Raw genomic sequence first — 22,373 nt, 5'->3', positions numbered from 1 at the left:
GCTATATTCTTAATAAACTTTGTGAAGCTTAGAATCCTGCCACAGACGATTCACTTAGAATCTTGAGCTTCTATCAAAGTCTTATGAACGCTGCTGCAAACTGGACCTACATTCTGTGGCAAGGTACCCTGGCATCTATGGCAAACTAGAAAGACTGTAACTGCTTAAGGTAAATTCAGAAATAAGTATGAAAAAGAATAATACAGTCCAAACAGTATTCCTTATGATTAATTAACCCCACCAGTCTCGTGTTCCTCTTCACATTCTCCCACCATGCTACCTGCACTTACCAATTCTATATTTTCCCCTCTTCCTTCTTCATTGTCTCCCATCTCTTTTGATTTGTCTCTTCTTCTGCTGCCTCAGTTTCTCTGCCTGCCCTTGCCCCCCTTTCCTGAAACCCCCAAACTCCTCTGCACCTCCTCAGCTTCCATCCTTTCCTCACATTCCCTTGTACTCACACTGTCTTCTCCTTGCCCTCTCACAATCCATTTTCAGTGGTACTGAACTATCAAGAACATGGACTATATGTTCAAGAACCTGGGCACAAGTTTGATTTGCATTTTTGCACTCTACCCCATTGCAATTGTGAATAATGGAGCTTGGGCTTGCAATGTAACTTGCTAAGATGCATGCAGCATTTAGCCACCCAATAGCTTATATCTGTGCCCATAATTCATCTGTAGGTGAAAAACTGTTCTTGAAAAGGGGAACCATCCTGGGGCTTTCTGGAACTCTAGCCTCATGGTTGATGTGACACATTGTTACCACATGCAATATCTTTGGGGATTATATTATATTAAGTTTATGCATCACTATAGGCCAAGGATTGTATGCAACTCTCAGGGAGGAAGGTTACCATAGCTCCTTCAGGAACCAAAAACAGTGGGGAGTGATTAAGGCAAATCACTTAGGTTGTAAAGATCTCCAGAGAGGTACCACCGCCTGGGGAGGCTTGCATAGACTGAGTTTTCGAGAGACCCAACAGACAATGGAAGGGCTTTTGATAGAAAAGAGTTGGGTTTAAACTTACTCAGGGCCTCCTTTCTGATCCAGCAAACAGGACCTTCTGTCCAAGGGGAGTCCCAACCCTTGTGGAAGGTTGGAAACGCTTTTGCCTACTAGGGTCCCGTCAGACTAATGGATGACTCTTTGTATATTTAATGAGTGTTTAAATCTGTTTACTTTTGTTTTATCTGTAATGTTTTTACCTCAAGAATAAATGGTGCTTGCTTAGAAAGAGCTGTATGGTAAGTTGTAATTGCTGGCAATGCCTGGTTCATAGCCCTTGGAGTGAAAACAAAGGACAAGTGCTTTAAGAAGACTGCTTGCTGGGAATATCTCAGTGTAAGGCAGGGAGCTATGCAGCCTTAAAACTGCCGCAGAAAGGAGTAGGATGAGAGTCTCTGTCCAGACACAGATATGGCTTCAGACCTGAGACTTGACTGAGCATTCCTGGAGTGGACCATGGGGGTGGGGAGACGTAAAAATATAGTTACCCTGTAACTGTGACACCAGGGATTGAGCCATTCACTCTTTACCCGCTGATGCCACATTTTTGGTCTGTTCGGTTGTCATTTCCAGACACACTGCCTCCTGTTAATTACACAAATGAATTTAATGCCAGCCAATGATCTTTGGGTGTTAAGTAAATACATTTCTGGGAGTAAAACTTGAACAGGCCATTTTATGGTCTCTATTGGTAGAATTGTTACAAAGTCAAAGCATGACATCCTGACCACATACAGACAATGGAAAACTGCCATTCACTTGAATGAGACCAGGATTTCTCACACACTCCTTTCACAGGTTTACTGTTTGTAGCTATAGAACTTCACTATGGTAACCCCCATAACAAAAATCTCTGAAGCAGTAAACTCTGCTCAAAGAGATGCAGGCCTTAAATGTATTAAGTATGGATTACTAATCCTTTAATAATAACGTAACAGTACAAGGTGACTCGAACTAAGGACAGCATGTGGAAAGTACCAGGTGTACCTAGCTCTGTGTATATTGCTTGGCCTGGAGATAAAAAAAAATTAAAATGTAAAGTTGAAAAACATGTGATGGAGTATCTCTGAAGGTCATTTGGGTAACTGCCCTGTACAGTCATAGGTAAACTGAATGTAGGATGCTTGTCTATTTTTTTATTATTTCAGTTATGTATGCTTCTGATATCACAAACATAGCCAGAGCAGAAAGGAGCCTCTTTCTGTTTCTAGAGGTGGGGAATTTTTGGAACTACTGAAATGCATTTAAGCAAAAGTTTTTCCATTTCCCTGTCTGACTCCATGTAACTTCATATAGACCATTTGTGGCTACAGATGTTGCATAGGTGCAAAGCCGCAGCTAAAGAGATTTAGACTCCTAAGGACGCGTCTAAAAACTGTAACTGAAGATGATGGAGGATGAAAGTCCCCTACAGACAGGAAAGTAGTTTTTCCCCTTCTCTTTTCTATTCACCAATCTTAAAGCATTGAGAGGCCGAGAGATACCAGGCCTGATTCTCCCTTGCTTAGCATCTTGCACAGTGACTTGCACATGTGTAGAGTGTGTGCAAAATGTTACCAAATCAAAATAGCTATGTATTTAGCCCACTATGCACAGGTGTAAATGTCTACAGGAGAAAGACAAGGGGGAGTTAAATCCATGGTTTTAACCTCATTCTCAAATATATTTGCAGACTGATGTAAGAGGGTTGCTGACTAACCTTCTATAACTAGCTGTGATATAGGATATCAAAAGAATAAAAGTGATGATAAATAACTTCCAGAGGTGCTCGATGCAAATCTAAATCTCACATTTATATGCAGTGTTACTTCCCTTCCCCTTCAATTCTGTTGTTGTTGTAGTCTCTCATTTAGCTGCAAGTTGTATTTAATTTAATTATCTTCCTTAAAATATTACAATGGCTACCACCTGGTGCCACAGGCCCAAAACAAATCCACACACAGTTACAATGCGAAACCAAAATAATTTATTTCCATGAAAATATATTATTGACTATCTTTCAAGAAAGAGACATTAACAGGAGTTGGATTGTATCAGTACATAGGCCAGCAGTATGAACTATCAACAGACAGCTTTGCTTTGTGAGTTGCTAAGTGTTCAGAATTCTGCTATCGTGTTACTCAAATGGGAAAATGTGAGATCTTTCAAGACTGGATCCACTTGGTCCTGCTCATTTTAAGAGAATTCAGTACAAAATGTCCTGTCGTTGGTCTCTTAAATTGCTGGACTTGCTGCTTCTGCTCTTGTTGGTTTTATTATCCCTTATTTGCCTCTGGTTCTCAGTCTGGGACAGTCTACTTCTACCTCTGGCCCTCTTTGCACGTTGTGGTACTTCCATTATTCTGATCAGGTTGTTGGGATCCCTTCCCTTTAAATCTTGGCCTACATTTTCAAAAGTGGCTTTCAGCTTTGTGTGTCTCCATTTCTGGGTGCCCAACTTGAGATATCACTGCTGGAAAGAGCTGAGCCCCTGTCTTCTAAAAACTCAGGTCCCTTTAAAGAGTCTCAAATTGGGCAGCCAAAAGTGAAGGCCTCCTTTCACCTCCCAAATTACAGGTCACTTTTGAAAAATCATTCTGCTGTCCCATCTGTGTCTCTTCTTACTCTTTCTGTAGCTTCCACAGGCTGCTTACTGTGCCAGCTTTGCTGTCAGGAAACTCTTCCATTAGCAAAGCTGAACAGGAATTCAGTCCAAGTTTCTGCCCTGAAAATAGTCTATTTGAATGCCTTTTTGATGGCAACTCCTTAGTATTATGTGCCCAGAATTTGGCATACATACCATCTTCCACAACTAAAGGAAGAGGTGCCCACAACTGTAGCTTTATTTTGTGTTTTTTTGCTTTGTTTTCCTTTGACTTTTCCAGAAAAATAGGGTGTTCTTCAGAGTGGGGAACATTAGCATGAAAACTATACGTACTATCCATCGTGTTTGGGAGACTTTAAATATTTTTGAAAGTTCTAGCTGTGGGGTTTGTTCTTTTCTCTTTAAAGTCTGCCTAGTACGCAGCAAACAATGTCCTGGCTGGTCTATTGAGACTTTCAGTTGTCTTCAGGGAGCTTTACATCTGTAGCTGGAACAACAGACCTGCTCACATATCTAGTGGCTGGCATGTCGGGGAAAAATCTTAACACAGTATAACCAACAGCTAACAGGATTTTCCGTGCTAAGTATATACAGTCTAGAAAAATAAAACTCAAGTCTATTAGCATGTTTCACAGGATAAGATGGAGTGATTGAGTTATTCTTAAAAGCTCAGAGTTATCAGTATGAAAATGTCCAACTCCTAGGTGTCTTCCCCCACCCCCAGAATGCTTTGGAAGGGATCCAGCAGATCTAGAAGCATACCTCCTGCTTCCCATGTGCCCCATGCTGCCCATTTAGAGAGTCAAAAATACCAAATGATATTCTCTCTGCCAAATGTATATAGGGTATTTTTTTTGGTCAGTGATTCTTGTTTCTGTATGTATGGAAGTCATCAAACTGTGCACCTGGATTTTACTTTAAGATCTTGTTGATGGTGGTTGTTTCCTTCAAAGAAGGATAACTCTTCCTCATTAGTATGCTCTGGATTTTATGTTGCCATATGAAAATTTAGGGATGCGTGATTTTTACATATAAATATACAGAACATGATAACGATAACATTATTGCCAGGCACAAGTCAGCAAGGCGCCATCTAGCCACACATGCCAAAAGTGTAAATTCAGCAAAGCCAACAGAACCATTTCCTCCTCCTCCTCTTTGGTCTCTCCAGTGTTGTATGATCTGCACTCAAACCTTCCACTCAAGACATTACAAACTACCCGTATTGAAGATCCAGAAGAAAAGTCTTTCTGGGAAGGTTATTCTTCCTGAGCTACAGCAGCTGTAGTTTTATTTCCATTCTGAGTTGTTAAAAGTACCAACTTGGTTTCACCTGCGTTTCGCTCTGGTTCAGAGCTCTCTCTCGAAGCCTCAGTTCCAGGCATTCTACAGTGGGTGGGTATGTTTTGAGTTCAAACTTATTAGCAAACATGCTTGTAGACTTAACTAGCCACTTTAAGTCACCTGTTCCATATATACAAATGCCTCTGACATAATGGCCTGCAAAGGAAAGAGATGACAAGAGCAACATCAGATACATAGGGTGCTCTGTGGAAAAGAGATGAGTCAAATTCATCCTCAGGATAAACCAGTTAACATCAGTGTAGTGAAGCCCATTTATACCAGATCTGAATTTGGTCAGAAGTGAATAGGGAAATACAATGGGGAATAATAACTGAGTGGTGGCATGAAGTTAAAAAAAAAAGCTAATATAGGGTGACCATCAAGCAAAACTTCCAAACAATGAGATCTATAAGCAGGGGTGAAAGTAAGCCAGTACAGGCCGCTACAGCACACTGGTAAAAAGTGGCCACTGGTACCAGCCTGTACTCACCTGACGTTAAAGCGCTGCCGTGGCAACTGCTTTAAGCAGGGTCCTTAAAGTGCTGCTGCGGCAAAGGACCCTGCTTAAAACACTGCCAACGTTGTTGCCCCTTTTGCTCCCCCAACCTCCCCCAGGTTGCTGACGAGGAGGACAAAAGGGGCAGCTGCCCTGAGGCCGCAGCAGAGGCCAGAGCTCTAGGCCCTTTAAATCACAGCTGGAGTCCTGGGCATCATGGGTCAGGCAGTATGGATGGGCAGGTTGGAGGACACTGACTGCCAGCTTCACCCCTTCCACCTGAGGCCCCCAGTAAGTGCTTAATGTTATTTTCACCCCTGTCTATAAGAATGAAAACATCATCACTTAAGACATTTAAAACTAGCCCAAACCACTACAGCTATATGGGAAAGAGCAATTTCACTCAGACGGGCCAAATGCTTCATAAGGTTTTTTCCATCTCTAATTTCTATGATTCTAGGACTCAGGTTTTCCACTGAGTTACTCCAGTTTTAAACTGATTTAATTCCATTGATGTAAGTGGCAATACACTGGCACAAAACTTTAGTGATCCAGTAGCTAATTAGGCCCACTGTCTTAATTTGCTAAATGATAAATGCTCTGATATTAGGGTGACCAGACAGCAAATGTGAAAAACTGGGACACGGGTGAGGAGTAATAGGAACCTATATATGAAAAATATCCAAAAATCAGGACTGTCCCTATAAAATCGGGACATCTGGTAACCCTATCTGATATGTTCATTAGTTCATCTATGTAAGAGCCTGGAAGCTTGGCTCAGAAGTAGCATTTGTTGTAAGAAGGATTTCATTTTACTTTTTTGGTTTGTTTTGGTTTTACACCTGGGTGGCACTGATTCATATGGAAGTCAAGTGAATCACTCAGATATGTAGTACGTCTGTGGACACATCTAAGCAGTTGCTGGAACGTACAATTTGATCAAGCTACGGTACTAAAAACAGAAGTGTAGCTGTAGCAATGCAAGCAGTGTGAGGGCCTAGCTGCTCAAATATGTACAGAATGGTCCCAATGGGATTGTATTCAAGGCCGCTCGCCTGTCCTGCTGCTCATACTGCCATACCTTCACTTCTATTTTCATCTTACTAACTTGATCAGTCTTACTGCGGGTACTAGAAATTAAACCTTCCATAGTAGATACTCCTTGTGACTCAGCCAGGGATAGAATCTAGGACTCTGCAGTCTCCTTGCTCTACCATAAATCATAATCCCTGGCTCACCTAGTCTGAAGTACAAATGCAGGATTTTGGCAAATGTATATGTATGTCGGGATTCTATAGTAATAACAAGTATTTTGCACTTCTATAGCACCTTCCAACTTAAGATTGCTTACAAATACTTGAGTTTAGTGAGTTTCATGCCTATGAATTACCATATACTCATTCATAAGCTGAATTTTTTTTGTAAAAAGGGAAGCACCAGAGAAGGGGGTTGGCTTATGAACGGGTATAGAGAGGGAGAGGTGGGACACAGCCCCTCCCCCCAACAGAGGGAGCAAGGAGAGGCAGTTCAGCCAGAAGGGAAGAGGTGGGACCAGAGCCTCTCTGTTTCTGGCCATGCTGCTCTCCCCACAGCCTCCAAAGCAGCTGCAGCTCCCGGGCTGGCAGGCTGCCCTGCCACTTGGCCCCGCCCCCAAGAGCAGCTCCAGCCAGGTCAGAGACATCCTCCCCAGATACAGTGGGAAGGGATGGGATGGGGAGAGAGCGGGGGTCCCGGGCTAGGAATGGAGTCATGTGGAGGGTGGTCACAGGGGTTACTCCCCTGACTCCCAGCTTCTCCCCCCAAAAAACATTTCCCACCAATTGCTGTCCTGGCTCATCAGGGTAAGCAGCTGGCGCGCCAAGACACTTTGTTTACGTAGGTTTACCGCCGTGCCTGTGGATGCTCAATGTAAACAACCCATCTCTCCCCACCACCAGCTTATCCTGATGGCCCGGGAGCCAAGGTTTGCTGACTCCTGAATTATCGGGTCGGTTTATGAATGGATTATAAAAAATTTCCATTTTCACTTCTCCATCTTGGCGGGAAGGTCGGCTTATAAATGAACTGGCTTATGATTGAGGATATACGAGTTAATGATGATGATCCCCATTTTACAAAAGAGAAAATCTCCATGCTTCAGGCTAAGTGACTTTGCCACAGACTTCTTGTGTGAATTTGGGCAAGTCCGTGGTTGGGTCCCAGATATTATGAATCCTAGTCCAGTGGTTTAAACATCCATCCCTTTTAGTGCTTGATTGTGCTTAGGCATTGGTCCATGCTGAGTTGGTTTGAAGCCACCCTCATAACCACACAAAGAGGTATAGTCCCTCCTAAAGTTAGCAGATGTATGAGGAAATGCAGTTCCTGCTACACCCCATAAGGGTCTCTGCTGGAGGAGGAGGACATGGCCCTGTTTCCTCCTCACCCATTTTGAAGTGGCTACTACCGTTAACCAAGAGCTCAGACTCCAGCACAGACTGCAATGCTGGCCACACCTGCACAACAACTAAGAAGGGGGAGGCTCCTTGAACCTGTGACACTATGCAGGGATTGGCTACAAATTAGAAATTGGGATTATTTTACCTGGAGGAAAAAAGATTATAGCACAGATTTAAAGAAAGGGCTAAAAAATTCCTGAGAAGAATTGTATAGCTGCTCAGTTACCAACAGAGCTGGCTGGGAATTTTCTGATGACACTTATTTTGTCAGAAACTGTTGATCTGTCAAATCCCAAACTTTCCATGGGAATGTACCAGTTTCAATGAAACTTTTATTGGGAAATGTTTATTGGGTGCAGGAAGGCATTTCTGGTGAGAGAGGAAGAAGGAAAAAATCACAACACCCCCCGCCCCATCCACTGCAGAATAGCTCAGTGGTTATAGAACTCCCCTGGGCTATAGGAGACCCAGCGTCAAGTCCCTGCTCCATTGAATCTTTATTTATAAGCTCCAATAGGAAAAATGGTGAGACCCATTGCAGAATAGCCAACATCCTGCTGATGAGTGCACTCACCTGGGGTGTGGGAGAACGGCAGAGCAGCATCTGAACTGAGGTTTCCCACATCCCAGGTGAGTGCTATAACCACTGGGTTATTCTGGGGTGCTGGTCTCTTTTGCTGCCTTCTTTTGCTTAACTTCAAAAAGTGTCAGCTTCATGCTGATGGGGGAACAGCAAAGCTTCTGAAATCTTAAATGTTTGCGAGACAGAAAAATCATTTCCCACCCAATTCGAGTTCTCAGATTTCAGTGCAAAAAGAAGAAAAAGTAAAGAATATACATATTACCATGACAACCTCCATGAAAGCTTTCCCTATCGTTCCACTTGATAGCTCTCAGGTTACCTTCCCAGGATGCATTTGGCATGGAACCAGGGACATCTACAATTTGATAAGATGGAGGGAGAAATTAGTCTTTTTTAGGTGGGGGGGGGGGTTCAGGTTGGTTTGTTTTTAAGTCACTGCACAGCATCACTCTCCTCGGGGAGCTCTTACTGACTTGTATATCTTCTCAGTGCTGACAACAGAATTAGGTTGAAATCCATGAAGGCTTCAGCGATTTCACTTTGTACTCCTGAAACAAAACTCTTTAAAAACAAAGATCTCTTGGTTATAAGCCCTTTCAACAAGACATGTATTTGTGTGCAACCCTCCACCCACCAAGAGAAATGGAATCCTTTCAAGGTGGTATAGGGCAGCTCACTACAGGAGTCATGAAGAGGTTAAATCGCTTGCCTGGGCACAATCCGCACCAACCCAGCACACCCATGAGGTTTGGCAAGCAAAGGGAGGCTTCCAGATCAGTTTGATGTGGCACTCTGAAGGAGTAGGTCTGGAACTCGGAGTGCCTAACAAGGAGGGGATGCTAACTGGGGAAACTGCTTTAGAGCTCTGACCACCCAGGTCCTCCCAGAAAGGAGAGGGTTTGGGGGATTTTTTTTTTGTTTAATTTAAATATAACCCTTTGCTTTCCAAAAGCTGTGGACACTGTCTCTTGGGCATTGCGGGAACATCCTGACTTATCTATTTGTCCTTCTTTCACCTCCTGCCCCTGTAAGTGGGAGAGACCTCAAAACAGTAAGCTGTGCCCCAAACTCTAGGACAATTCCACAGTAATGCTGTAATACAGGGAGACAGTTCCCCCAAGACAAGAACAGTGCCTATCTTCTCCCCAAGAGGGTGGAAGTGGTACTACCCACAACACATAATAACACATAATACTTAGTGCTTGTATCTTAAAAAATGTTGTTTGGAGAGGTATATCTCCATATTATACTATCTCATAGAACTAGAAGAGACCTTGAAAATTCATATTGTCCAGTTCCCTGCCTTCACAGCAGGACCAAGTACTTTCCCTTACAGGTTTTTTGCCCTGATCCCTAAATGGCCCTCCTCAAGGATTGAGCTCACAACCCTGGCTTTAGCAGGCTAATAATCAAATCACTGAGCTATCCCACTTTATCCCCATTTTCTAGATGGCATACTGAGGGGTGCAGTGAATCAACTCAGACTGAGTACAAATGGGTGAAAAGAACAGGAGTACTTGTGGCACCTTAGAGACTAACAAATATATTTCAGCATGAGCTTTCATGAGCTACAGCTCACTTCTTCGGATGTGCTCACTTCTTCATTGCATCCGAAGAAGTGAGCTGTAGCTGTAGCTCACGAAAGTTCATGCTACAATAAAACATTTATTAGTCTCTAAGGTGCCACAAGTACTCCTGTTCTTTTTGCGGATATAGACTAACACGGCTGCTACTCTGAAACCTACAAATGGGTGAACTGCCATTAAGGCAATTCAAGAGTATTTGCTTATATGACACCTGAATTTGGCCCAGAGAGAATAAGTGATATGTTCCTGCTACACGTCTGTGTAAGAGCCTTCATCCTTCTTGATTGACTATTAACAATGAAGACCTGTTATTAAGGCTGTTTTAGTCATGGGTATTTTTAATAAAAGTCATGGACAGGTCACAGGCAATAAACAAAAATTCATGACCCATTACCTGTCCATGACTTTTACTACATATTCCTAACCAAAACTTGGGCTGGGGGGCTGAGGGAGCTCTTGGGGTGGCAGAGGGAAGGCCAGTGGCAGCATGCAGCCCAGGACCCTGCTGGGGCAGTGGTGCATGGCCCAGGTGATACCAGACACCTCTGTGTTCTTGGGAAACCAGGGTGCAGTATCCAGCCTGACTCATGAAAGACATCCCTCCCCCTCTTCTTAAACCAAAACCCATCAAAGCGAAAAAAACTTGCAGAGAGCAGTGAAGGGCGTTGGGAGACACACCTAGACCCCTCCTCACAAGGGTGACAAGATTAAGACATCTCCATTAGCATACAGAATGGAGAGCAGAGACAACACGCCTAGCCTCATCTGTATGAAAGATGGGACAGAAAGACATCTTAATAATGGAGAACAGAGAACCACACTAAATTCTGGGACCAGAAAAAGCAGGGAAGCATTGCATCATGGGAATCTCTGCTCCAGATGCTAATGAACGTATGTCTGCACACACCCAGCTCAGCAATTATCAGACCAGTTCTAGTAATGACTCCTTAATTGATATCCAAATAATGAAGCACCCTAGTTGCATTGTGAGTTCCCTGGAAGAAAACACCACTCATAGCCAAGAGTGATCAGCTCCTACTGTCTAGTCTGAAGAAAACCCTCGAGTCATCATCTTACCTATAAACAAATCTATTGTTCTCCCTTGAACAATTGTATTTTCTCTACAAAAATCCCTACTCATCCTCTAGTCAGGATTCTGATGCTTAGATCCAAACTAGGCATTAGTTTCACTGGAACTCCATCTTCTCCTGACTGGGGGCTCTGCCTGTCTCCAGCCTTCAGAACCCTGAGCTACCAGCATCACCCAGGAATCCCAACCAGTTCAAGCCTCATGGAGTGGGTGAGATTTCCCCCCCTCTTTCTCTCTCTCTGTTTTCCTTCTACCTTAGATATTAACCTTTAATAGTGTATGTTATGTTGGTTGAGCCCTCCTTGTGTAGTTATCACTATTATTCAATAAATAACTTTTATGGTTAAGTTGGTTGCTTCTCTCTTGCTGAACTTTAGTCTTTTGTGTTTTTAGTTTCCCCCATATACTCTGCAGCAACGCTTCATTTACCTAAGCTAAAGATCCCCTGCAGCGCCCAGAATACTGTGGGGTTTGCTCATCAAGTAGGTTACTGCCAGTACAATTGTGTTGTGAGAGTGGGGATAGGGACATGCTGAATCTGGGACGCATAAGGGTAACAGCTTGAAGTTGCTGCTTGACCTCATCCATGGAGCACAGGAGCATATAAGGAGAGTCAGCTTGACAGTGCTGATTGACCCAGTCCGCTCAGACTTGCTCTGTTAATGTATGTGTGGGTGCTTATCCGGTTTTGGGGCTGGAGAAACCCAGCCCTAGGGAACCTAGATCCTGCAGGATAGCTATTTGGGAGGGGACTTGCAGAAGGTAGAAGTAGATCGCCATATAAAAACACAAGTGACACAAGCAATTCATTGATAGAATTACAGAATCCCCTTTCCCAGAAGAATAACCCGAATAAATGAGCATACTCCAAAGTAATGGGCAAATCTGGTAACAACTTGGTGGAGATAGGTGGGCATCACGTGACCCTAATCACATGGTAATTGTTGAGTAGTTGCTGTGGAGTGGGGAAACTGAGGCACAGACTTGCGTACGCTTATTTTCTGTTCTTTTTTCAGACCAAGCTTCTTTAGCAAGGTCTCTCTCTCATAGACTATTTGGTAACCTTCTGTTAAGAATTGTGCTTAGAATACCTGTAGAACTGTGAAATAAGGAGTTACGGGTAGTGCCTTCAAAGTAAAGGTGTTAGAAAGAGCTGTTGGTGGGGATCATTAGTGAAATAAGGAAATAGAGATGGCTGAAAAAGACTTTTTTGCTGCTCGCTTGAGACAGGAGAAAACCAACAGGTTAGAGAGATGGGTAATAAAAAAGGGGAAATGCCCCTGGGAAAGGGGATGTTTTAAGGGTGAGAATCCCCTGACTGAAGCTAGTCTGAGCTTTGAAGAGTATTGCACAACATTTAAGCCATGTGGTAGTGCAAAGGATGCAGTTGCTGCATGGGCATTATTTTATGCATGTCTGGACATGGCTGAAATAGTAAAGAGAGGGCAGGAACTAGAGCTTGAGGGAAAAGCAGTTACAACAACGTTTGAACAAATGTGAGACAGACGGATGTGAACTGATAGCAGAGAAGCTCAGAATGGTGACTGTACTTAGAGATATACAAGAGGAGAGAGACAAGGTAAGCAGGAATGCAGAACAGTATAGAAAAGAGCTAACACACACAAAAGTTCTGTTAGAAGAAGCAAAAGCAGCAACTCACTTTCTTTGCAGCAAAGGCAGCAGCAGACCATCAGGAGTGTGAGGCAAAGATTAGTAAATTGCTTGCCCAACTTAGTGCCTGTAAGGGGGTGGTAGTAGCTGTAAGGTTGAGAGAAGATTGTGATTTGGAGCCGCCTGGGAAAATAAAGATACCCCCTGATGCTGTCCCCCAAAACCCATTTAAGCCCGATTGGCCACACAGGCATAATGGTGCCCCCGTTTCTACAAGGGAGGTTAAACACATAGTTGCAGGAGCTATCTTCCCACAACAGAGCTGGTCACGGACATAGAAAGGTGGTCTCCTAGTCAAGCCAAGGCTATTGCTGAGACACTGGGGCCACTGAACCGTGACACAGCCATTGTATGGCTGGCCCGTGTTTGGTAAATGTACCCCTCTGCTGATGGCATGGACTCAACCCAATAGACGTAGGCAGACTGCCACTGGACCCCGGGAATGGATGATAAGTGCTCTTAAAAGATTACTGCCTGTGTCTTCCGTTAAGAAACTGTATATAATGGAAGAGCAGAAATCAGGCGAGGCCCCAAGAGCTTACCTAATTTGAAAGAAAATGCTGGCAGCTCTCTCTGATTCATTACCCCAGACAGAAGAGAATGGGATTATCATTTTTCAGTATCAGGGACATGAATTAGTACAGAGCACTTATGCAGGACTAAATTCTCAGGGTATGCCTACACTTGGAGCTGTACAGCGCTGCCGCGGGAAGTGCGAGTGTGGTCGTGGCACCAGCACTGGGAGAGAGCTCTCCCAGCGCTGCAGGAACTCCACCTCTCCACCTCCCTGAGAGGATTAGCTTACAGCGCTTGGGGCACTGTTTACACTGGCGCTTTACAGCGCTGTAACTTGCTGCGCTCAGGGGAGTGTTTTTTCACCTCCCTGAGCGAGAAAGTTGCAGCGCTGTAAAGCGCCAGTGTAGTCAAGGCCTCAGACAAAATTGACCATGGGGACTGTGGATTTAGAACACCTAACCTGGAGTGAACTAGTGGCAAAAATCAAACAGGCAGGAGATTTGCTGTGAGAAACTGGTGTCTTGAAAAGACAAGATGGCAAAAAGACTACCTCAGAGCTCATATAGGCTATCACATTTACAAATAATGGTCCTCACTCTGCCAGGCACCCTCCCAATCTTAATTCCCCTACCTCCCACAACCCTGGGCAGCGCCAACCCAAGGAGACCATTAGGAACATGATTTGGAAGAAGCTGGTGAATTTAGAGGAGGATATGGGAAAATATGATTGCCAGCCCCTCAGCATCCTGATTAATGCTTTGTCTCAGGTTATGCGGAAAACGGAGTTAATGCAGGGAGCTCCCCCACAACCTACTGCCCCGGTACAGAGAGTATCCCCCACGCCCACTCCCTGTTAAAGCCAGATCCCTGTCCCCTCTTCTGAGTGGAGGCTCTGGGAGTCGGACAATCAGTAAGGGTGCCCGGTTACCCATGGGCCTCCCCAGCTGATTGCAAGACGTCAGTGTGACATATGGAGGAGACCCACTGTGAGGGCTACAGTGGGAAACCCAGGGATGTTAGCCCAATTGCTAGCAGATAGGATCTCTGAAAGGAGACCCACCATTAAGCAGGTTCGACTCACCAGATATGAGGGAGAAACTGTCTCCCATGGTTTGTCTCTTGGGAGTGGCAATTTGCCTGTTACAAAAGCCATCCCAATCTCCCAGTGTTTGTCTGTGAAAAGCCATGTGGTCTGTGACAAGGGGGAGGGAAGTTCAAACTGTTTGTCTAGTCCAAAAAGCAGTTTAACTGCTGGGGGAGAAAATGTCTCCAGTGTTCTGTCTGTGGAACAGGCAGAAAGTACCTCTGAGTTTATGCTGACTGAGGGTTTGTCAGTTGTGCCAGATGTGGTTCTGGACTCAACTAAAACCCAGGAAGGAAGTGTTTTTAGGACTGTGTCTGTTGGGGGTAATGACTTGCCCATGGAGGGAGCTACTCCCCAATCTCCAAAAGTTTGTCTGGGAACACAGAGGAGGAAATTCCAAACCTTGTGAATGTTAAAAATGGCAGTTTATCTGTTGAGGGAGAATTTGTCTCCAATCTTTTGTCTGAGGAGCAGACAGAATGTGCCTCTCAGCTTATGCTGATCGACGATATGTCAGTTGTCTCAGAAATCATTCTGGACTCCACTGAAACCCAGAAAGATGCTCAGAAAGATGTTTCTGTAGAGAAACCCCTAGCTGAAAAGGGAAAGGACAAAATTTCTGGGGAAAATGAATTGTTGCCTAAAAGTGCTCCTGAAGGAGTAAAACCTGATGCTAGCTTTTGCAAGCAGTTTGCTGAAACTGAAGGGTGTGGAAGTGGGTTGATTGAGTTAGCTCATTGCCTGTAGCAAGCAACAGTGTTGGTGCTGAGGAATTTGGTTCAGTTTCTAGCTGCCAAAGTTTCTCAACTGTGTCTGAATCCACTGACCTTGTTTTAGAAAAATCAAGGGAGGAAGCCATCCCGACTAAAACCAACACTGCCTCTATCACTGCTAATCAGTTCTTTACACACATCTGGGATGGCTATAGATCTATTGTGAATTGGGCCAGCTCCATATTTGTCAGATAGAAATCCTGAATAGCAAAAAATGGAAAACCCTGGCAGAAATGTTTTCATTCTTCACAGCTCAAAGAATGGAAGGATAAACCACCTGACCCTCAAGACCGACTTCTCTATCCTGTCAGCCACCCTTCTTGGCCAGCAAGAAGGAATGGCTTTGAGTTGTTGGAAAATACGCATTGAGTGGGCTGGTCAGTGCCTACCCCAATGTTAAGACAGGAAAAAGCCAGAAAAGTCCTTGACTTATTATGGCCACCCTCACATAGGTCACTCTTTATGTTCATCCTGTAATATTGGTCCCAGTCTCTCCCAGTATATATGGGGGGAGTCTGGGAAGTTTTTCTCTCTTCTCTGCCCCCTCATAGGTCCCGTACAGGAGCCAGGACATCGGTGCACCAACAGCCCGCTGTTCATAAGTGTCTGGAGTCTGATGCTGTCCAGGCTCTACGCTGTACCTGTGATCCCTCTGAACCTCCAGAGGTGCCTGCCAGCTGGATCCCAGGAAATAAAATTGCTGTGCCACATGCATGGATTCTATGGGATTGGGAGCAACCTCCTGGCCCTGCAGTGTCGCTACCAGTTCTACGCTGTTGACAACTGGAAAAGCATTGCCAATTGCACACAGAGTACCACCGGAGAGTCACTCAAGTTTTGTTATGAAACTATGACCACTCCAGACTCCGTCCCATTCTTCTGTAAGCCATTGTGGTCTTGAACGGGAGGTACACCCTCAAACACACCCAGTGACAGCATCCTGGGTGGCGGAAAGTGCCGGGTAGCCCTGGTTTCCTCTGCTGTTTGGGGAACAACCGTGCCCCTATGTGTCATCATTGTCATTGGAACTCAGATACCTCCGTTACCCGAAAAGGAACTGCAGCTGTCTCTGATCATGCCAGCAGGCAACAATATCACACAGTTCCTCATAAACTGGGAACTGCTGAACTGGACATAACTTGATTCAGCAGGGTCCCCCAGACTGGGTAATTCCATTAAAGAGCACATATGGTGACAAGCTCATGCCAGCAATTTGGTTTAAATTCATATTGCACCTGCATGTGCTCCCCTGATTGGAACTAGCCATAAGGGTTCGGATGAATGGGTAACCTGGGAATAAGTCTCACTCTTCCTTCGATGTTGTCCAGAAAGAGGGGTCTGTTATTGTCTATGTTGGTAAAGCATGTATGTGTGTAAGAACAAGATGTGATATTGTATTAATTAATGGACATTGGGTCCAACCCATGGTGCCTTATGTTAATCGCTGTTTCTATAACGTAACCACCATTGTTAGTTGTGATATTAAGTTTACTATGCCTATATGGACTGTACAACATTTAAATGCCGGTCCTGCGCTCTATAAGGAGGTTCCCCATTTCACTGGGAATGGGTCTCATTGCCATCAAGGTAAAAACACAGGCCATCACTCTTGCTGGGAGACTTTGCTTGGTTGGAGCCCCAGTGCAACAGGTCTTTTTTAAATATCATGCTTCACCCCATTGTGGTGATCATTGGTTTCCAAATTATACTAGCAATTGGTCTGGTTTTGCTGGTTTGTTGGATACAACGACTGATGCGGCGGCTGCAATGGATGGAAGATCAGACCCAGTACCACGGAGGAAGGAGGTGATGGGCATACTCGCTCAGCGCAAGCACCCCATCAACGGAGGGACTTGATACCAGACACCTCTGTGTTCTTGGGGAACCAGGGAGCAGTATCCAGCCTGACTCATGAAAGACACCCCTCCCCCTCAGCCTCTGCTTAAACCAAAACCCATCAGAGCAAAAAAAAACTTGCAGAGCAGTGAAGGGCGTTGGGAGACACACCTAGACCCCTCCTGACAAGGGTGACAAGATTAAGACATCTCCATTAGCATACAGAATGGAGAGCAGAGACAACTCGCCTAGCCTCATCTGCATGAAAGATGGGACAGAAAGACGTCTTAATTTACATACAGAATGGAGAACAGAGAACCACACTGAATTCTGGGACCAGAAAAAGCAAGGAAGCACTGCATCATGGGAATCTCTGCTCCAGATGCTAATGAACGTATGTCTGCACACTCCCAGCTCAGTAATTATCAGACCAGTTCTAGTAATGACTCCTTAATTGATATCCAAATAATGAAGCACCCTAGTTGCATTGTGAGCTCCCTGGAAGAAAACACCACTCATAGCCAAGAGTGATCAGCTCCTGTTGCCTAGTCTGAAGAAAACCCTGGAGTCATCAGCTTACCTATAAACAAATCTATTGTTCTCCCCTGAACAATAGTATTTTCTCTATAAAAATCCCTACTCACCCTCTAGTCAGGATTCTGATGCTTAGATCCAAACTAGGCATCAGTTCCACTGGAACACCATCTTCTCCTGACTGGGGACTCTGCCTGTCTCCAGCCTTCAGGACCCTGAGCTACCAGCATCACCTGGGAACCCCAACCAGTTCAAGCCTCATGGAGTGGGTGAGATCCTCCCCTCTTTCTCTCTCTCTCTCTCTCTCTCTCTTGCTCTCTGTTTTCCTTTTATCTTAAGTATTAACCTTTTAATAGTGTATGTTATGCTGGTAGCCCTCCTTGTGTAGTTATCACTATTATTCAATAAATAACTTTTATGGTTAAGTTGGTTGCTTCTCTCTCTCTTACTGAACTTTACTCTTTTGTGTTTTTAGTTTCCCACATTCACTCTACAGCAACACTTCATTTACCTAAGTTAAAGATCCCTGCAGCGCCCAGAATACTGTGGGGTTTGCTCATCAAGTAGGTTACTGCCAGTACAATTGTGTTGTGAGAGTGGGGATAGGGACATGCTGAATCTGGGATGCATAAGGGTATCAGCTTGAAAGTGCTGCTTGACCCCATCCATGGGCATATAAGGAGAGTCAGCTTGACAGTGCTGATTGACCCAGTCCGCTCAGACTAGCTCTGTTAATGTATGTGTGGGCGTGTTTATCTGGTTTTGAGGCTGGAGAAACCCAGCCCTAGGGAACCTGGATCCTGCAGGATAGCTATTTGGGAGGGGACTTGCAGAAAGGAGAAGTAGATCTCCATATAAAAACACAAGTGACACAAGCAGTACATTGATAGAATTACAGAATCCCCTTTCCCAGAAGAGTAACCCGAATAAATGAGCATAACCCAAAGTAATGGGCAAATCTGGTAACATGGGCCCCTGTTGGTGCTGCAGGGGGGGGGGGGGGGTTGGCGGGGCTTGCAGTCTCTCCTACCTGTCTCCACGTGTCCCTGCAGCTCCTAGGGGCAGACAGGGGAGCTCTGCATACTACTACTGCCACAAGCACCAGCTCCGCAGCTCCCATTGTCCGAGAACCCCAGCCAATGGGAGATTCGGGGGCAGCGCCTGTGGCCAGGGATAGTGCGTGGAGCCCCCCTAGCTTCTCCACCTAGGAGCTGCAGGGACATGCTGGTGGGAGCTGGGGAGCCCACCCCCATCCCCAGTAAGCACCACCCCACACTGCAACCCCAGCCATAAGCCCCCTCCCACACACCCAAACTGCTGCTTCTGACCCAGGGGCAGGCAGGCCCTGATCCAGCACCAGTCACTGCAGAAGTCAGGAAAGTCACAGAATCTGTGACCTCCATGACAGACACACAGCCTTACCCATTATATCCAGATACAACTTTTAGATAAAGTTTTCACCTCTTAGCTCAGAGAGCCGAGAAGTGATGTATTACACTGATCAACAATTTACCAAATACTGCATATCCAACACTTCTTCCTTATGTCCTACTCATTTGAAAGAAATGAAAAGAATGAATGAAAACTGCTGTTGGAACATATGTGATAAAAGTAATAAACACAACAGTGACCACTACAGAGAGTGGATACTGCCATGTGAGAGGGTATTTTCCCCTGAACCTGAGACCTAGGTCATATGATTGAGGTCAGGATATAAAGGTTGAGTTTCTTATCGCATTCCTATGCATCAGAGTCTTACTCCAATAAGATGGTCAATTTGATATTGAATAGGTTGTTTCAACAAGATAGTAAAAAGTATCCCTTAAAATAGTCTCGTTCTCAGAATGTGGCAGAAATAGCAAAGAATCAGTGGCCTAAATACAAGGTTCCCACATGACCCCCAGACAAACTCCAGATTTTGTCTCTTCAAATACATGAGACCTGATTTGTTGTCTGGCACCCAAACAGCTTTGTCGACTTCCTTTAATCCACAATAGTTGGTTTGCCACCTGATGTACAATCATCTTCAGCTAGGAAAATGAAATTGCACTGTCACAGTACAGTTAATCCCCACTGATCCTGACTCATTGGGCTGGTCCACACTGGGGGGGGGGGGAAATCGATCTTAGATACGCAACTTCAGCTACGTGAATAACGTAGCTGAAGTCAAATATCTAAGATCGGATTACTCACCCGTCCACACTGTGCGGGATCGATGTTCGTGGCTCTCCCTGTCGATTCCGGAACTCCGTTGGGGTTGATGGAGTTCCGGAATCGATATAAGCGCGCTCGGGGAGCGATATATCGCCTCTAGATTAGACGCGATATATCGATCCCCGAGCAATAGATTTTAACCCGCCGATACGGCGGGTAGTCTGGACGTGGCCAATTACAATTAGTGATCCTAGCTGTGAAGGGTTCAGGGAGGACTACGCAGAAATGGGAAAGAACTCAGTGAAGAGCAAGGAGAGTTCCCTCCCTCTCTCTGTGAAGGAAGGCTTGAGAGAACCACAGATAGCAAGGCAGGTTCCTGTGGGAGACCCTGAGTTAGAGCTTGTAAGAACCAGAGAGGTCCCCAAAGAAGCTACCAGAGTCTCTGGGGAGGGGAAGCAGTGGGGAAACCTGCTAGGAAAAATTGCCTCTAAGGAAAAGCCTGGGAGGCAGTGCTCAGCCAAAGGAGAAAAGAAGGAACTGTGCAGTCAGAATAGGGATGAAGAGCAGGGGACTTCAAGGCAGCTCAAGAGGTGCAGAAGGATCTTCTTTTTGGATGTTGGTATGGATTCTTTAGCTGGACTTTAGTTACCTTGAGAGGGAACAGAACTGGAAAGAGGGGACGTGGCTGGAGGACTGGGCCAGGAAGACGTAGCCAGAGAGATGCCATCACAGGGCCAAAGAAGTTGTCAGTGGGGTCTGGGAGATGAAGAACCATACTCTGACAGCAGAGAGCAACAGAGAAGTGAGTGAAACCCTTTGCAGGCACCAAATGCTGTGCTGAACACTCTAGGATTCTTTCCTAGTCAACTCCTGAAGAACTTTTCTGTTCTTTGTGGGGGAGGCATTGGAGGACCATCAGCAACTGAGCTTGTTTTCTCAGTTCAATATGGGTGCATTCCAGGCATAGTTAAAGCAGAGCTAGCCTGTAACCCACACCCCCAGCTGGGTCAGGCTTAAAACACTTCCAAACCTGGGTTGGAGGTTTTTGTGTGTGGATGGTAGAGGAGTTAAAGTTGATGCCTGGGTTACCCCTGCTGTGTAGACTTATGCATAAGCAGCATTTTGCATCCAAGGATGTCTAAGTACTCTGCAATTGAGTTTTATGGCAGGTTTACACACATTCCGTAAGTGTATAACTGACATGCTTAAGATCACAAAGTGACTCAATGGCAGAATCAGGAATAGAAATAGAAATACCTGTCCCCACTGCTCTAACCACTCACTATACAACACTCTTTATTATTTGTGGAGGCCCAACATGTCTGCTGAGAGGCACATAAATAGACAAACCGATCTCACCCCAGAGTGAAGGTGAAAGCAAGGATAAAAAGTAGGGCTGTCAATTAATCGTAGTTAACTCATAAGATTAAGTAAAAAAAAAATAATTGTGATTAATCGCAGTTTTATTTGCACTGTTAAACAATAGAATACCAATTGAAATTTATTAAATATTTTGGATGTTTTTCTACATTTTCATATATATTGTATTGTGTGTTGTAATTGAAATAGGTGTATATTTTTATTACAAATATTTGCACTGTAAAAATGATAAAGAAATAGTATTTTTCAATTCACCTCATCTAAGTACTGTAGTGCAATCTTTGTCCTGAAAGTGCAACTTCCAAATATAGATTTTTTTTTTGTTACATAACTACACTCAAAAACAGAATATAAAATTGTAGAGCTTACAAGTCCACTCAGTCCTACTTCTTGTTCAGCCAATCACTAAGACAAAGAAGTTTGTTTACATTTACAGGAGATAATGCTGCCCTCTTCTTATTTACGGTGCCACCAGAAAGTGAGAACAGGCATTTGCATGGCACTTTTGTAGCAGGCATTGCAAGGTATTTACGTGCCAGATATGCTAAACATTCATATGCCCCTTCACGCTTCAGCCACCATTCTAGAGGACATGCTTCCATGCTGGTGATGCTTGTTAAAAAAATAATGCATTAATTAAAATGTGACTGAACTCCTTGTGGAAGAATTGTATGTCCCCTGCTCTGTTTTACCCACAGTCTGCCACAGATTTCATGTTATAGCAGTCTCGGATGATGACCCAGCACATGTTCATTTTAAGAACACTTTCACTGCAGATTTGACAAAATGCAAAGAAGGTTTAAGAATCTGAAGTGCCTTCCAAAATCTGAGAGGGACGAGGTGCGGTGCATGCTTTCAGAAGTCTTAAAAGAGCAACACTCCGATGCGGAAACTGTAGAATCTGAACCACCAAAAACAGTGTCATGTGAATACCTGTTCTCACTTTCAGGTGGCATTGTAAACAAGAAGCAGGCAGCATTATCTCTGCAAATGTAAACAAACTTGTTTGTCTTAGAGATTGGCTGAACAAGAAGTAGGACTGAACTTGCAGGTTCTAAAATTTTACATTGTTTTATTTTTGAATGCAGTTTTTTTGTACATAATTCTACATTTGTAAGTACAACTTTCATGATAAAGAGATTGCATTATAGTACTTGTGTCAGATGAATTGCAAAATACTATTTCCTTTGGGGGTTTTTTACAGTGCAAAAACTTGTAATAAAAAATAAATATAAAGTGAGCACTGTACACTTTTTATTCTGTGTTGTAATTGAAATCAATATATTTGAAAAT

The 22,373-nt window shown here is 44.3% G+C and overlaps 1 protein-coding gene across 3 annotated transcripts in view; it reads right to left on the bottom strand.

Annotated features, from left to right (window-relative positions):
• Nucleotides 1-2,994: 2,994 nt before the first annotated feature.
• The window catches only part of GCNT2 (glucosaminyl (N-acetyl) transferase 2 (I blood group)), a 57,924-nt gene continuing 38,545 nt past the window's right edge, over nt 2,995-22,373 (bottom strand). For 2 of the 3 annotated variants that reach the window (XM_050940152.1, XM_050940151.1), the window contains 2 exons: nt 8,719-8,811; nt 2,995-5,095 (listed from right to left, as the gene is read on the bottom strand). In XM_050940152.1, coding sequence (XP_050796109.1) covers nt 4,905-5,095; nt 8,719-8,811 — 284 coding nt within the window. In that variant the 3' untranslated portion in view covers nt 2,995-4,904. The remainder of the gene's footprint in view (nt 5,096-8,718; nt 8,812-22,373) is intronic. The other variant, XM_050940153.1, reaches the window with a different exon arrangement.

Source organism: Gopherus flavomarginatus, chromosome 2 (assembly GCF_025201925.1).
Source record: "Gopherus flavomarginatus isolate rGopFla2 chromosome 2, rGopFla2.mat.asm, whole genome shotgun sequence".
In the NCBI taxonomy this organism is placed as follows: Eukaryota; Metazoa; Chordata; order Testudines; family Testudinidae; genus Gopherus; species Gopherus flavomarginatus.
Note: the sequence above shows the minus strand (reverse complement) of the source record. Positions and strands in the feature narration are given on the sequence as shown.